The sequence below is a fragment of the Zea mays genome, chromosome 8 (assembly GCF_902167145.1).
Source record: "Zea mays cultivar B73 chromosome 8, Zm-B73-REFERENCE-NAM-5.0, whole genome shotgun sequence".
In the NCBI taxonomy this organism is placed as follows: domain Eukaryota; kingdom Viridiplantae; phylum Streptophyta; class Magnoliopsida; order Poales; family Poaceae; genus Zea; species Zea mays.
The window spans coordinates 63095481-63113486 of NC_050103.1; the positions used below are offsets into that span (position 1 = coordinate 63095481).

The following is an 18006-nucleotide window of genomic DNA, read 5'->3' on the forward strand; positions in this document are numbered from 1 at the left end:
GAATGGGAATCACGGCTTGTGGGTAAAGTGTGTGACCTCTGCAGAGTGTTAGAAACTGGTATATCAGTCGTGCTCACGGTTATGAGCAGCCTTGGGATCCTCTTCAATTAGAAAAACAATGGTTACTTTTATGATGATGATTAACAATGGTGATTATAATCCTGATCTCTAGTATTTCCTCTTGGAGGGAGTGCCTCTGGGTAATAACTGGGTTATTACTAAAACTTGGCTCTACTTATAAAGTAATAAAACTTGGCCAACTAAAAGCAACTGCTTAACTCTAAACTCCACATACAGCTAGTCCACTTTAGCCAAACGGAACATTTGCTGAGTACGTTGAAGTGTACTCACCCTTGCTTTACAAACCACCCACCCCAGGTTGTCCCCACTGTTCTCGGTGCTCAGGAGGTGAAGCTGGCAACATGGATGACTTTGAGGAGTTCTAGGACTACGACGAGTTCTAGTTTATCTTAGTGGCAAACCCCCAGTCAGCTGCCTGTGTAGGCTTACATTCTACGTTTCGATACTCCGCACTTTGATGTTATTGTTAAACACTATGTTTATGTAATAGACTCTGTGAATGTCTTGGACATCTTGATGTTTAAAGTACCTTTCTGCTATTTAATTCAAGCATTGTGTGATGATGTCCAATTATGTAATCGCTGTGTATGTGAGTTCTGATACTGGCACGTCCATGGTTCGCATTCGGTTTGCCTTGCAAAACCGGGTGTGACACCAGTGGAGCCACTCCGAGCTCGAGCCAGCTCACGAGCCTGGAGCTTATTTTCCGGCCTTAACTGCTTCTCCGGGGTGAGGTTGGTCTTGGGCGAGTCGTGACTACGTCTTCCACCCGGGGTTGGCCTCGGGCGAGTCGTGACTGCATCTCTCGCCCGGGATTGGCTGCGGGTGAGTCGTGACTGCGTCTTCCCCTGAGGTTCATATCAGTTGATAACTCTTCCTTACTCACTCAAATCTAATGGACAATATTATTTGGATCATTCATTATCTCTCTTCTCCTCTCCCTCCCCACGACCCCACCTCCCTAACCTCTCCCTCCCCCCTCCCCGCTGCCCCTCCCCTTGCTCGCGCCGCTGCCGGCGCCGACAAAATCTCGCCTCACGTTGTCGACGCTGTCGTCGATCCTTCCCCTCCACGGGATCGTAGCGTTAGCACGGCTATTTACTAGTTTCCTATAAAGCTTTATCGATTCTGATGGAAGTGTTTCAGAAATCCAAATACAGATATACTCTGGATCGTTTGTGGAACAAAAATAGTTGAACCTATCTAGAATCGAGTACCACACCAAGTCAATGGTTCATGAATGAGAAAGAAAATTCTGTCGAGCTTACATACCGCATACAATTGATGATACTTTCTCAATGGTTGAGTGAAGCAGTTGTATGATGAGATGGGGTGGTGCGGCGTGCGTTGAAGTTCCAATCTAACCAGCTGTTGTTGGTATTGTTGTTGTTTTGCCCGATCAATGTTCATCCTTCTTTTAAATTTAATCGCTAGCTCTCGTTTTTTTTTGAAAAAAAAAACAAGAAGAAAGAAAGAGCACGTACAAAGTGCAGATTTTTTCCTACTCAAACATTTGTCGCCGCCGTTCTTTTAACCATGAGATGACGGAAGATATTTTGTGATTCTGATACGGCGCACAAAGTTCAAAGATCATGGAGGTCCATCTCTACTCTACATAGACCGTTCTGGGATGATGGTCACAAAAGCAGTTTGTTTTTGCCCCGTGATGAGCTGCCTCGTGTCGACGAACTTTGGCTAGTTGTTCGATAATGCAGCTCTTCGCTGTTTCTTTTGAATCCTTTCTTTCGGTATTCTAAGGACATGCGGTGATGTGCTTGTGGAAGGTACGAAAGAAGAGATACAACTATAGACATGTGCAGAAGCAAAAGCAACTACTTCCCAGCATAAAGAGTGTATTTCCTCGGTCTCAAAATATAAGTCATTCCAAAATTCTCAAATAGTCAAAGCTTTTAAAATTTAATCAAAAATATAACGAGAATCATAAAGATTTATGATACAGAATAGATATAGTATAAAAATATATTTAATGAAGAATCTAATGGTATATATTTGATATCTTAAATGTTATTACTTTATTGTATACATTTAATCAAATTTGAAAAAACTTTTACTCTCTAAAAATATTGGATATTAGAATGACTTATATTTTAAAACGGAGGGAATATATTGTAGCATCCTCCAATACCATCACTCTGTGCGGTGATTCTTCTCCAGAAAGTGAGGACAACTAAATAATTGAATCGAAAAAATCATAACTTTAGGGATCCATTTAATGTTACCATATGCGGCGGCTTATTAATCTACACCTTTAATCATATATGGGCTTGTTCATTTTGTAATCAATACATGTGGATTAGGTAGTATTGCGTAGGTTTAAATTTTACAAGTCAAAATATTTCATAATTTTTTTCAATCACATTCAATCCATATGGAATAGAAATAACCGATGAAACTAGAGACCCTCGTCATCCGACTGAAATACCCAGAATTTGCAAAAGCAAAAACAATCAGAACTCGAGTACTGAACGAGATCAGAGATAAAGCAGCTGATGATCCCATAGATAAATCTCAACAATGCATCATGTATAGTGCCGATAGTGGGACATTTCCTAATGCCCGATGATATACTGCAATCTCGTGTTATTGTGACAGGCCACCGCACCAAGAGGCCAAATTAATTAGAAAGATCCCGGGCAGGCCAAGCGTCATATGCTCCACACCAACAAAAGCGAAAAGATCACTAAGATGACACATTTCTAGAGAATTTTTATGGAAAAAGATTATCGGTGCTCTTTACTTACATCACTATTGAAAATTGGACATCTCAGCATCCGAGCGAATGTAAAATTAACCCAGTTGTGTTATAGTTGCATTTCTGTTTTACCTAAAGTCTTCACTTCAAATTTAGCTTGGGCTGAGGCTAGAAACTGTTCTAGCTAATCAATGTTAATACAAAATTTAGCTGGAACCGCCAACGAACGAGCCCTAAAGCATTAGATCGATATACTCCATATACATACACTGGTTTGCATGCGATCATCTCCTATGAAGCTTACATATCCTCCTCCTTTTGAAGTAGCTACGTGATGTCGTGATGCGCCCCTTAACACTACTAAGAGATCATCTGGGCAGTGGTGTATAATCATCCAAGTTACTTATTGCACCTTTTCATGAGGCTGGCAGCTAAGGCAGCACCTTTTCATGAGGCCAGCATTCTCTTCTCCCTGTCAACCTACGAGTCAATGAACTATTCATCACAACCAAAATTATATCAAAAAGGGAACAGTTATTACAAACTAAGGAAAAAAGCTAAAAACTGGATACTCCCAAAAAATACATTACATTTTATAGTGATGTAGAGTAGTTAAAACAAGAATGAAACAAGAAAACAAAAACTAAGGAACATGAGTTACAGAAAATGACTGCAATATAAAGAATTACTCAATATTATGGTACACAAACTCTCTACATCAATGATCAAATATTCAAAGCCTACACAGACCAAAAGGCTTCTTCGGTTATGGGTGGATTGAAGTTCAAAATTGAATAGAAGGGGATTTAGGGGGTGTTTGAATACACTAAAACTAATAGTTAGCTACTAGAATTAGCCGAGACATCCAAACAGTCTAGCTAATAGTTTAGCTATTAGCTACTTTTAGTAAATTAGCTACTAGTTAGCTAGCTATTTGTTAGCTAGCTAATTCAATTAGAAATATTTAGTCAACTAACTATTAGCTCTAGTGTATTTAAACACCCACTTAGGCCCCGTTTCAATGTCACGGGATAAACTTTAGCTTCCTGCTAAACTTTAGCTATATGAATTGAAATGCTAAAGTTTAGCTTCAATTACCCCCATTAGCTCTCCTGTTTATATTACAAATGGCTAAAAGTAGCTAAAAAAAGCTGCTAAAGTTTATCTCGCGAGATTGGAACATGGCCTTAATCTGCAACCGAACAAGGCCTAAATGAAGAAATATTATCTAGAGAGCAACTGAATGCACGAGAATCCATGACAGCAATGGATAAAGAATATACTGTGCTTTGAAATTAAATATCGCTTGCAATCCACTAAACTTGTGTGCATGCACCTAGCGAAGAACTCAATACACTATCCTCATCTACACATTGATTTTTGCATGATCGTTTCTTTGATAATCCATACTATGCAGTTTCAAGGAGTAAAAAAGTTGAACACAAATGGCAAACATAATATTCATGTCATGACCAAACTGCATTGCAGAAAATTCATTACACACAAAAATCTGCACAACTAACACCAACTGGAAGTCACAAAGTTATCACCAACCAAACACTAGGTGCGTTTGGTTGCAATGACATGATGAGACGGCCCTCAAATAAGGTTGTTTGGTTCAGGGTCAAGGGTTGGGACAAAACTATCCCAGTGTTGTCCCAGTTATCCCTCAAAATTGGATAGACGAGAAAGAACGTCAGGGGACGTCCCTGTCCTGGCTGTCCCACAACCAAACGCACCATGGTACACACACACGAACACAGTGTGGTTTGATGGCTGGAATTACTTACTTTTCTGATTTTTTCCCCTCATAGCTTTAAACAGTGCTGACAGCCAGGCTGTGATAGTGTGATAGCTTCTTAATCAATGCAAAACATTACCCAAATAATCAGCTTATTACTCCTATTACTTCATGCTGAAATCTAGCTTAACGCCACGAACGTAGACACTAGCATGTATCTAGACACGTAGGTATTATTTCCAACACCACAAAAACCCTTCCATTTTACAAATATATTCACTGACAACCTAGCATGCAAGAATTAACAGTTAGGACTGGACAAAAAAAAGATATACCCGAACAAAATTTCGGGTAGATAGTCCAAATAGCCGATTTTATTTCAAGAAATTCAGGTACTAATCCAAAATACTAATATTATGCAAAATAACTTAAAGCCTGCAACCACCAGCAGCCCAATCAGAAATCTAGGACATGCAAACACAAGGCCCATACATATATCGTGAGAACTAATAAGCAAAAAAAATCTACCATGGGTGACAACTGACAAGTGCCAACCTCCTGAGCTGCAGACCACAGTGCAACATGCACCTTCTCCTTCACGAGTAACCTACCACCACGGGCAAACTACCAGGCCGCCGCCGTGCAGTCGCTCTCCTTGATGGCTACCGCTGTTGGTGTTTCCCGTCCAGATCCAGCTGCCTTCTACTTCGATATTACAGCGCTTGGCTCCAGCATTCCACAAGAATCATGGCAACAACCAGATCCTGCTCCCGCCTTCCCCAGTTCCAGCTTCAGCATAGGCTCCAAGGCAGCTGTCACCTCCAGCAACAAGAGTTGGTGATTCAGCTCTCGACAGCACGGTAATAGTATCCGCCAGCAGGACTGGAAGGGGTGAGACACACCGCCGACAGCTGGGTATTTTGGGATAACCCAGACCTAAACCCGATATTATGGGTACCCAAAATTTCAGGATCTATAAGTTCGGGTAATTCTCTGGTAGTAGTTTTGAGAAACTGCATTTCTAAATACCCGAATTAGCGAAAGGGTCTCTAGCTAAGGTGGTTAAGTGGTCTGAGTAGCACTCCTCAGGTCCTAAGTTCGACTCCCTATGGAAGCGAATTTCAGGTTGTGGTTACAAAAATTACCTTGTTTGTCTCACGCCAAAGCACAGGTCTAAGACCCGGTCACATGGGCTATGGTGCCACTGTGTATGGATACCACAGAGGTTCAGGGGTTTTCTCGACCTACGTGAGGTCTTCTTATTCGTAATATAATGCCTAAGAACTGTCTTATAGCCGCAAATCGAGTTTTTAAATACCGAATTACCCAACTCGAAATTTTGAGTATACCTGATTGCCCAGTCCTATTAGCAGTAGTGCTCATCTCAGGTACAATTAATTTGAGGCAGTTTTTATTGGAACAAGAGGAAGAAAGGGCGAATGGGCGGATGATGATTGCTAGATGTCTAGCATTGCAAAACAGTCTATTAATCTCTTAACGAAATACAATAGAATTACATTATTTATTGTTTTCAACATAAATTGAGATGTTACATTCTTTGTAAAAGAAACATATAGCTCCTCGGTTTGGTCATTTAGGTACAGCAATGATTTTTCTTTGGATTTGGGCTAAGCTATAAGGCTAATTTAATTTAAGACAGAGGCTTGTACAAGCAGGCAAATAATTGAATCATGATATCAATCTCCAACAACATACTAAAATCCTTCAGCTTTGAAATTTGAAAGCTTGTGAAACAATAAAACTGGCAGAAATGCAGTGCCTTGTTACATATTTATTAGACTATATATCAACTAATCAAACGATCGGCATGTGTCTCAACTCGCTACCATATAATACATGGACCCTCATAACATTAGTACCATTGAAGTTCTTTATTCGGTCTTCTTAACTATCCAAAAACTGACTAGTTTATAGGCCAAATTTGTAAGATTGCCAGTGACATGCCATCCAATAACAGTTGAAGGGAAGAGAGTTGTTTGGAAAATTGGAGAAGAATTTATCTAAGCAAACAAGGCTGCAATATGCCTTGAACATCTTATGATGCTTCAGCAAATCCCAGGTGTTAGTGACATGTTGGTGCATGGTAAGACTTTTAAAGTCAGATAAGTGGAAAACAATCCTCTATCGAAGTTGCAAGAATAGAAGATAAACAACCAGAACAAAGGGTTTAAATAACATCCAGCATGTAAATATAATTCCAATGAGGTGGTAACAGCGTAACACGTCATAAGCTCCCCATGATTATGCTATTAATTCCCAGACACAGAAATGATGGAGTATTTGTTAGGGCGGTGGCTAGGGTTGAGAGAGCGCGGGGGAGGGGGCGACCGCGGGCCTTGCCAACAGTCGAGCAAAAGAGAAGGGTTTTCTTTTTTTTAATTCTTTAATTCTTGATTGATTATATTGATATGTGTTCTCTCCTTATACAGAGAGGCTTATTTGTCCCTAAAGGCTAGTTTGGGAGCCATAAAACCGGAGGGGAATGAAGGGGCTAAAATCCCCTCCTTATTCAATTTTGAATAAGGAGGGGATTTTAGCCCCTCCAATCCCTCCGGTATTTGGACTCCCAAATTAACCCAAAGGAAATATTCTGACCAAAACAATCGAATTTATCTCTTTTTTATCCCAAGTAACCAATTACTACCTTATCCTAACTAACCGAATCAATCTAACTTATTCTTTCATTATCCTAACAACTCCACTTGCCATAACGCTCCACTCCTTCAAGACAGCTCGTCCTAGACTGTGCTGGTGGTCATGGCTGCAGATACCGATGTTCCCATGGCGACGGAGTGACATGTGTACAACCACCTGCATCCCATGGCATAATCTGGCGGGTGTCGATACCTAAGAATGGTCAGCCTACAAGGAATCACATGCCCTCTCCTAGCCAGATGGTTGCTTGTCCACACCACACCAGGACGTCTTTAATGCCAAGGTGCCCTAGGGGTCGAAAGAGTTGCCTCCGGAGCCAGAAGAAGAGTGACCTAAGGAGTTGGAATAGATGTGCCGCAAGGGCCAAAACAGATGCCCTGAGAGGCCCAGCCCTGAGAGCTAGCGCAAGAAGTGGCTCGAGGACCAGAACAAATGCACCAGGACTGAGGCGCCAGAGGCCAACACAAGTGCCCCGAGGGCCAGGGCACCAGTGATCGGCACACGAAGGGCCTCGAAGACCAAATGCCTTGAGGGCCAAAACAGATGTCGCAAGGGCCAGAACATATGCCCTGAGGGTCGAGGCGCCAGGGGTCGACGCATGAAGTCCCCCGGGGTGGAACAGGTGCCCTGAGGGCCAAAACAGGTGCCCCAACAAGTGAACGCTGCCTAAAGAGGAACTACTCGCGATAGTTGAGCCAATTCAGGGGTCCTTACCACCGTAAGTGAAGGATAGGAATGTTGTTGTCCCATACCCCGTCATCTCGTAGGGAAAGCCGTAGGATATACACCCGCCAATGAGGACACCCGATGGCTCCCTACGTTGGCCAATCGTGAGAGGACAGCAATCTAATGCACCTTGAGGTAGGTCAGTTGTTGGATGACCTAGGAGAGGGCCTTTGTTATGTCGTCAAGGACGGATGGTGGCACCCCCTGTGGTGCCAGCGACATGACCCGCTATGCCGGTGGAAAAGAAGTATTGGCGTCCATCGCAGCAATAGCGTCGGAACATAAGATCTCCGATACCAAATGTTATTGCAGCGGCTAGAGTTGAGGGAGCACAAGGGGGCCAACCAACGACAAAGCAAGAGGGTTTTCTTCATAATTCTTGTTTGATTAGATTCTTACTTGATTAGATTGATACATCTTCTCTCCATATATAGAGAGACTAACTTGACCTCTACGGAAATATCCTAATTGAATCGATCTAACTTATCTCTTTCCTTATCCCAACTAACCAAATCTTTTCTTATCCTAACTAACCAAATCAATCTAACTTATTCTTTCCTTATCCTAACGGCTCCACTTGCCATAACAGTATTATTGTACAGAGAGATATTAGTATCTGCAGAACTGCAGTGGTTCATCAAAATGAGAAATCAATTCCCAGGCACAGGAATTGTATATCTCCCACAACTTAGAACAATATATTCAACCTTAAATGCACATAATGAAACATATAGATCAGATGTTTGCATATCAGCTCAGTAAAGATGACATCACTAGAAGCTTGCAGAATAACTTTTGGTTCTTTGTATGCCACACAAGGTGATAGCTGTAAGAGCAAACTATTGCAACTTACTATTACTTCCTCTGATCATACATATAAGTCCATCTAAGTTTACCCTAAGTCAAACTATGTCAACTTTGACCACAAATATAAAAAAAATGTTTATTTAGAATATTAGATTTTTCAACACAAGATTGACAAACTAGATTCAGTATGGCAAATTTAACTCCTTTCATTTGTAATATATTAAATTTTAGAAATATTGCAAGGCAAATCTAAAAAAGGTTTAACTCGGGACAAACTTAGATGGACTTATATTTGATCAAATGTGTTATTTATGTAGCCAACTGGTAATTCCAATATTTCATTTGTGTGCTGCACTTCAACATGCCTCTAGGAAAGGATATATCACTTATCTAGTGTGTCAGGCATGCAGCCATGCATCTCCACTAACTAGTTACATTAAAAGAAACTATTGAGACAACCCTCAGCAGCATGAGAAAGACAGGAAAGGAAAACGCCATGCATGTGCATCATTGATCAAACTAATTTTTCATCATTCTCTAGTTACGAAACACTCTAGAGGAAACAGATATAAAAATGACAGCTTGAACTTCCTCTAATTCACAAACAAAGCCAAATGCAAAGCATGACTTGCCTGCAATGCTATACAGCTATTCACCTGTAAGGGCAGGGTTATTAGTATTAAACAGAAAATAAAACAAGTGTTAAGCACATAGCATTACAAAGCAATTCAAGTTGTCATACAAAGCACATGAGATTGCAAGCTCTAGAGAAAATCTTCGACACGGCACATAAATACATTATTACTGCTAAACCATGTGCAGAGAAAGTTGAATCTCACCTTCCACCATTGGATGAATTATTACTGTGCTGTTGCCTCAAACTTTTGAAGCATATCACAATGTGGTGTCTGGTATGACAAGCCCCATTGGCGACGCTGCAGCTCGACCCTACAATTCTGTGTGATTATGGAATAATAATCCCTCTCAACATGCCGCTCCACTGTTGCTCGCTCAGTGCTTTGGTGTGGATACTGCTCCTCAAAATTAGACATCTTGACATAGTATGGAACTCCACGGGGGGTTTGGAACTTATGCTCATAAGGGTAGGAACGAGAGAGCGAGTAGACAGGCTCCGAGGATGGCAGAAAGTTGAGCAACAGCAGCAGTAGGACAGGCAACAGCTGAATAAGCATCCTGACAGGTGAGCCACCAGTGCTTTGTGTGCCGTGGGCATGCATCCCACCAGTCCTGAAATGGAAAGTTCTAAACTGTCCAAACTGCCTGGTGGTGGCAGGCGCCATACCACCAAAGAAGAAGTTTCTGAATACCTCATCTGGGTCAAAGTCATCCTCGTAGAACTCATTGTATGCACGGGCAGTGGAGGCCCTCCTGTGGTGTGTTACTGGCTCATCCGAGCCAACAAGGTCGTAACGTTTGCGGCTCTCAGCATCTGTCAGGCACTGGAAGGCCTTGGAGACGGCCTTGAAGGCGTCCTCTGCGCCAGGGGCCTTGTTCTTATCGGGGTGCACCTTGAGCGAGAGCTTCCGGTAGGCCTTGCGCACGTCCTCGACACTGCAGTCCTTTTCCAGGCCGAGGATCTGGTAGTAGTCCCTGGTGTGCTTTTTGACCTGGCGCACGACCTCGAGTTGCTCTGCGGTGTACTCCCTGGCAGCAGGAGTCGCCTCCTCCTCCCTATTCTTGCCCTTGTGCTTCCTCTCTCTCAGCCCATCAGCCTCAACTGCCTCCGATGCCCCTGCTGCGGCAGTTTGCGGTGGTGAAGACGGCGGGGGCGAAGAAGCCTGGGAGTCGCCTTCGGGGTTGAGAAGGGAGGTGAGGAGGTCGTCGATGGGCAGCGAGGGGTCCAGGCGCTTTGCCTTGGACAGGAACTTGATGGCGCGCGCGCGGTCGCCGGCGTCGAGCGCGCCCTTGCCGATGCGCAGGCACTTGGCCGCGTCGTCCTTGTTGCCCTCCATTGCAGATCTGGCCGCCGCCGTCCCCGGCCGATCGAGCCGAGCAGGCGGGCGACCGAGATGAGCTCACGCAGCAGTGGCGCAAGGACCGGCCCCGATCGGATCTGATCGGCTCACCTCAACCCAACCTAAGACGATACAATCGACGCGGCGTGTATAGGAGGATCAGAAAGAGGAATCCGAGTTTGGGGTACGAACCGACTGCCTAAAGAAAGAGAACGTAGTCGATTACCGGCGAGGCGACGTGGAGAAGGGTTCAGGTGCGGCGGATCGCCGGAGCCGGGGGACGCAGGGAGGAGGGGGGAAGGGGATATGGCGAGCAACACCGTGCGACGACTCGACACCCGATTTCTTTTCGCTGGTTGGGTTTTCTCTTCCATATTTGTTGCCCTTTTTCCACGCGTTAAGGTCGGAGGAATACAACCACACGCAGCATTCCGAAACGGTCGCCGATGGTTCGATTTGATATTAATCCATTTATGTTAGTTGTGATTGAGTCGATTTAAGGCTCCTTTTGGTACTCTTGTCCTTAAAAAATAGCTTCCACTTTATTTAAAGAAAAAGCTTTAGAAAGAACATCACGTTTTGTTGAATAGCTCATCATATGGTTTTTCCTACGATATAGCACCGACTAGAGAAAAACATGGGCAGTTTGAAGCTCCTTTTTACTCTCGGCTCCTATTAATTTTTAGAGAAGCTTTTCTCTTTCTAGGAAGAGCCTATTCAGTGGCGGAGCTACTTTCCAGCCTGCCTAGGCACGTGCCCCGGCTTGGCTCCGCCGATTGCCACGTAAGGGTGGCGCGTGGGTCAGAGGCGGATGGCATGGAAAAAGATGCAGGGCACGCTTGCCTCTAATCTCTAGAGCTTTGATAGGACGTGGAGAGTGTTTGCCTATATAGCTTCAGTACCAATGTGTGGATTGTTGGGGACTTGTTCTCAAATGCTATGAGTTAAGAACAAGGCAACACAGAAAATGTTAATCGGTAAAGTCCTTCGTCCTTCGAAACATTATTTCCCTTAGGATATAATGATTTTCAGACGAAGGTTATGAAGGGCGTACCTTTATTAACACAGCATACAATGACGAAGAATGAATCATAAGGAGTATGAAGAATAATATAGACAATTATATATTATTATCAACTTATTTTTGCATTATTATTATGAAGAAACAGAAATGACATTGAATTACAAATGTACCTTCAGCTTGGAAGGGGATGAAAATACAGGTGTGACACAAAAGCAAATGCCAAATCAGCGTGAACAGTAAGGGGGTACTGTTCACCTATTTATAGGCACGGGACACAGCCCATACAAAATTACATTCATGCTCTTTACATTTGATAATAATTCTATAGTAATCCACCGAGGTCTGAATAGCCTTTTCATCTTTAAGTCGGTTTCATTTTCTGCTACCACGTCGAAGCTTTCCCGCTCACATCTTCGGCGCTGTATTAACCTTCGTATTATTTTGGGCTTCTCCTACTGTGATACCGACTCGAGTCCGAAGATACCTGTTCACACATTATACTCCAGAAATACTGTTAAATTCTGTTTTTGAGGACCTTCGTACGCCGAAGGTCCCCAACAGTAGCCTCTCGCAATATTAATTTGTTTAAAATAATAAATTTAGATTGCGACATGAACGAAGGCTTTAAGCCGAAGGTCCGAAAAAACATCTTCCCTTTGCTAGAATAGCAACATTCACTGACAGGCGGGGTCTTTCAATTTTCAACGCACTGGGCGTATAAATAAGATCATACCGCAAGCTCATTTGGCACGCTCTCTTGCCATCTGCTCCCGCTCATTCAATTTTTAGCTCTTGCGCACCAAGATTTGCTTAGCTTTTTAAGTTTTGAAGCTTCGGCATTGAAAACAGTTTTTTAGTGTTTCCGAAGATGTCTGAAGATAAGAAGGCTGCTGCTGAGATGAAGCTGAGTCTCGATGAAGAGAAGAATCTGGGGTTTCTTATAGCAATGTCGAAGACCAATACAGAAAAAATCACCAAAGAGATTTTAGAAGGTTTGTCTGAAGATACTGATGACAGCGACAGTTATGATGTGGATAGTGGTGGTGAAGACTCCGAAGATCGCCCTTGGCGACCAAGCCATGCGGTTTTCGGCAAATCAAGTATCAAAGAAAATCATCTTGTCAACATGAGAGGAAGGTATTTCCGGGACTTGTCCGTTGTTAGAGCCGATGAAGGAGAAAAGACTTGTCCGAACCCTGAAGAAAATGAAGTCGTAGTGTACTGAAGCTTTTTGAAAGCTGGACTTAGATTTCCCCTGAGCAACTTTGTCGTAGAGGTGCTGAAAATATTCGAAGTATATCTTCACCAACTTACCCCTGAAGCAATCATAAGGCTGAATATCTTCGTGTGGGCCGTGAGAAGCCAAGGTCTGGAGCCTGATGCGAAAAGTTTCTGCAATATACACGAATTATCATACGAGACAAAACCTTGGGGTAAGGAACAGTATCACAATAATTTTGGCTGCTACAATTTCGTTTCTCGGTCTGGGTCAAGCTGTCCCGTGCCAACCTTTCGGAAGAGATGGCCCGGCGACTGGATGACAGAATGGTTTTATGTGAAGAATGACCTGACAGTACGGGAAGATATCAAAGGTATAATTATGCGCCCTATTTAGCAAAGCTTCGGCCTGCGGAGGCCGAAGGTTGAAATGAATGAAGCTGCCGAAGAATGCCAGAGAGCCTTCGGTGTTATTTGTTCTTTTATTGGAACAAGAGATTTGGTACAAGAGCATATTGCCTTCAGAGTATGGCCGCTCGCGGAAAAATGGGAAATGCCGCAAGAAACCATAAAGGAGGCTGACGAAGGTGGACTTATCAGGCTGAAGTATACTTTCAAGTTCGGAGATAAATTCGTTGAGCCAGATGATGACTGGCTAAAAAGTATTGAAAATTTAAGTGATGAACTGCTTGGGGCTTACTCGAAGGCCGAAGATACTGCACTGTCAGCAGCCTTCGGAGGCTGAAAAAAGAAAAGACTGAACCGGGTGTTTGATGCAATCGGGTTCGTCTACCCTGACTATCGATATCCCATTCGAGGGCAGAAAAGAAAAAGCACAACCTCTGCAAAAGAAGAAGCTGCAGCTGCTCCTAGTGAGCCAGCACCGAAAAGAAAAAGGATAAAGGTCCTCACACATCGGCCACGCTATATTGAACCAGCTTCGGTGCCTGAGTTCACCGGAGAGACCTCTTCGGCCACCGAAGCTGCAAAGCCAACCAAGCCAACCTTGCTGCCAGAAGTCGCAGAAATGGCCGAAGCGCCAACAAGAATAGAATTGGAAGAACCAAAGATTTTGTTACCAGAAACCAAAGAGATGGCCGAAGCGCCATCGACAGAAAAAATGGAAGAAGTAAAAGGACCAACTGAGGAATCAAAAATATCAGAAGTTTTAAGTCCTTCAGCAAATGTTGAGACAATAAAAAATCAAAAGGTGCCTGCGGTGACTCCGAAAAGAAAGAGAATGGTCAATGTGCTAGATGTTCTGGAAACAATTAAATCCTCAAGCACACCTCCGAAGAAGACTGTTGCCACTGCCGAAGCGAAAACTGAAATTTTTGATACCAAGGCTCCAGAGCAAGAAACTAAAGCTGAAGCTGGGCTCTCAGAGCCCACGAAGGTAAAATCCTTGGAAACCGAGGAAGAAAAAATAACGGAGCCAATTCTTGTTGAAGAAATCAGTGCTATTGCCCCCGAAGCATCCCCCAAAGTCCTTGATTATATTGTTCGTCATGCTTCGGGGAAAAAATTATCAGAAAAAGATAAGCAAGAGGCCCAGCTTTACGCCCAAAAACTGAAGTATCCGAAGGGGGCGTTAATATTCAATGGCAGTGGAGAAGAAGACTTTTTGTATTGTCTCCCTGACAACAAGGAGATTTCTGTCTGTCGGGAGATGAGCAAGAGCTTCGGATTCCCAACACTAGAAGACGGGCTCTCGGTGTTGTCGAAAAACGAACTGGCCGACAGCCTGACATACAATAGCTTAAAGGTACAAAAAATGAGATCTTTGTATTTTTTGTTGAAACCAAAATTTTTGTTTGCTTAAATCTATTGACGCACACACATTTTTCTTTGCAGGGCCTTATACTTAGCAATGCCCTCAGGGCCCAAAAAGATGCCGAAGACGAAGGATGCGCTATAGCCCTGAGCAACCTTCGTTCCGAAGTAATTGAACTGAGGAACGAAGGTCTCGAAAAAGATAAAATATTACATTCATTGATAAATAGAATAAAAGAAGACGAAGCTACTTTTAAAGGTCAAGCTGAGGCTCAGAAGCGTGAAATTGAAGATCTTCGAAAACAACTGGCCAGAGCCAAAGAGGAACGCCTACTTGAAGAAACGAAGCGAGAACTTAGCGACCAATGGGCAAATCATTTAGAGGGAACTGTTGAAGAGCTTCGTTCATCCAAGAAAAGATGCTATAACAAATCTATGGAGTGTGTTAAGAAGTTGAAAGCTAGCTTCACCAGCGTCGGCGCATTCTCGAGCGAAGAAAGCTTTACAAGAGGCAACCCCGAAGGTCCCATCGAATGGATTAATCACGAAGCTGAGGCCTTCGAGGAAATTTTAAATAGCCGCGGAGACATATGTGCTTTCTCGGGTGCCAGGGGAATTGCCACCATTTTGGAGAAAAAGGGCTGTGAGCATGTAAAGATTTTAGCACAATCCGAAGACACCTTGTCCTTCGAAGATGCAAGAGATCCTTCAGCCGAAGCTAGCATGGTTGGTGGAAAATTTTTCACCGATGTCTGGGATAATGGTGGCCGAGAAATGGCCCGAGAAATTATCCAAAAAAGCGAAAAGGGCATTCATGATGCTAGAAAAGTAGCTGAGGCTGCTGAAAAAAGCGCAGAGCCCGAAGGACAAATAGGTATTAACTAATGGTTTTTATTGTGTTGTAAATTTTTTTTTTGTTTTAAACTTCATTCGCAATTTGTAATAGCAATGTAGCCGTACCCTGTCCTCCTTCAGATCCTACTAAAGCGTCTCCGGACCCGCACCCGAAAGGAGACGACGAAATTAAAAAGATGGCTGAAGCTATCATGGATGAAGTTGTTAATCGGCTCCTGAACGAGGCTGCGGAAGTTGTTCTGAGAGAAGATTAAGTACTATTGTAAAAACTGCTGAAATGTAACATGTGTAACATCTTGTAACCCTGAACATAATATACCTGCTTTTATTGTTCAATTCTTTACGATGCATGAAATTTTACATACGTACCGTTTTTGAGTATTTGACGAAAAAACACCTTCCCTTCTTTTCATGCTTCGTGAAGAAGAATTTTTATTTGTCACAACAATATCCGTAGTGTTCTGATGAATAATATCCAAGCTTCGTGAAGATATTTTCCGAAGCTACACTTTCGAAGATCAATAGTGTATCTCCTTGCGTCTTAGCATGATTTTCCCCTTTTTCAAAACATTCTTCTGAAGATCGATATTGTGTCCCCCTCTTGTGCCATATGCAGCATGATGTATGATGCTTATGCTATGCGAAATGATGCGATGATGTTATGTTATGTAAAATGGTGTTTATTCCGAAGATACACACACATCCCTGCGATAAATCACATAATCTTTTTGAATCAGTGTTGACTTTTTGCTATAAGCCTCCCTTAGGAGCTTCTTCGCCTTTTACTTTCAGCGGTATTCGCGTTGACTTTTCGTGCTTCGCCTTTTACTTAGGCGGTATCAGCGTTGACTTTTCGCTGTAAGCTCTGCATTCCCTTTGGAACGACTTTGGAGCAAAAAACTTACACTGCGCTCCCTTTGGAACGGCTTTTTGTGACTTCGGCAAACTTACTCTGCGTTCCTTAGAATGACTTTTTGTTGCTTCAAAGAATTTTTGATAATTCGAAGGTCCTCCTTGTTAACGCAAATCTTTAAGATTCAACAACTTAAGCCTGTGGAGAAAATATATTTTCCTTGTGGCAAACAACGAAACTATTACATGAAATCTAAATAATGTCCTTTATTACACAGAAAATAAAACTGAATGAAAAAGACTGCTATCAAGGTAAGATATTTGTCAATAGATGTGCTTTGACTCTGGCACAGTGTTGTTGACTGTGCGAGCTTCGGACTGTTCTCTGAAGTCCCTTTGGTGTGGAGCATATTGGCTCCCTTCTGGCTGCTGGCCTTGTTGCAGCGGTGGTGGAGGCGGAGGCTGTTGCCAGGAAGCTTGAGGTTGACTTGCCGAAGCAACAGAAACTGCAGGGTGGTTGCCTACATATTCTGGGATGTAAGGCGAATGATACGAAGCAGTGTGCATGACCTGCTTCGGCTGAGCCTGTTGTGCTGCAGCTTCGGCTATTTCCTTTTGCTTCTGGATGGTAACATGGCACATCCTGGTGGTATGGCCTTTGTTCTCACCACAGAACAAGCAAAAAATTCTTCTTGGTTGATCACCAAATCTTCCGCCGAAGCCCCTGGCGCCTCTGCCTCTCGGAGCTGGTGGTCGGAAAGAGCCTTGCTGTTGCCCCGAAGCCTGTGAGGAGCACTGTGGCCTTTGCTGCTGGCTCCCCCTATCATCATTTTGAGTAGAGTTGTGAATTGATCTAACGTGCCTCGGATAGAACCTCCCTCCGAAGCCCCTGGTCATTTCAGAAAACCTGAAAGCCTCCTCCCTTCTTTGACGAAAATCATTATCGGCTCGAATATACTCGTCCATCTTTTGGAGCAGCTTCTCCAAAGTTTGAGGAGGCTTCCTAGCAAAGTACTGAGCTGAAGGTCCTGGCCGAAGCCCCTTGATCATGGCCTCAATGACAATTTCGTTGGGCACTGTTGGTGCCTGTGCCCTCAGACGCAAGAACCTCCGGACGTACGCCTGAAGGTATTCTTCGTGATCCTGGGTACACTGGAATAGAGCTTGAGCAGTGACCGGCTTCGTCTGAAACCCTTGAAAGCTGGTTAACAACAAATCCTTCAGCTTTTGCCACGAAGTTATCGTTCCTGGTCGAAGGGAAGAATACCAGGTTTGAGCAACACTCCTGACAGCCATAACAAAAGATTTGGCCATGACTGCAGCATTGCCACCATACGAAGATACTGTTGCTTCGTAGCTCATCAAAAACTGCTTCGAGTCTGAGTGGCCATCGAATATGGGAAGCTGAGGTGGCTTGTAGGTCGGAGGCCAAGGTGTAGCCTGCAGCTCAGCGGACAGAGGAGAAGCATCATCAAAAACAAAATTCCCATGATGGAAATTGTCATACCAGTCATCTTCGTTGAGGAAACCCTCCTGATGAAAGTCTTGGTGCTGAGGCCTTCGG

At 43.4% G+C, this 18006-nt stretch overlaps 1 protein-coding gene across 4 annotated transcripts; it reads right to left on the minus strand.

The window, feature by feature from the left end:
* Nucleotides 1-2779: 2779 nt before the first annotated feature.
* Nucleotides 2780-11181, minus strand: LOC100272688 (uncharacterized). 4 transcript variants are annotated; one of them, XM_008656310.4, is made up of 3 exons: nt 10947-11181; nt 9584-10842; nt 2780-3274 (listed from the first exon to the last, which is right to left on the minus strand). In XM_008656310.4, the coding sequence occupies exon 2, from the start codon at nt 10715-10717 to the stop codon at nt 9605-9607; it is 1113 nt and encodes a 370-aa protein (XP_008654532.1). In that variant the 5' UTR covers nt 10718-10842; nt 10947-11181; the 3' UTR covers nt 2780-3274; nt 9584-9604. The 4 variants fall into 4 exon arrangements, with proteins under 4 accessions (XP_008654532.1, XP_008654533.1, XP_035817229.1 ...); XM_008656311.4 differs by having other exon boundaries at nt 2780-3289; nt 10947-11164; XM_035961336.1 differs by having other exon boundaries at nt 2780-3289; nt 9584-11145.
* Nucleotides 11182-18006: the final 6825 nt, after the last annotated feature.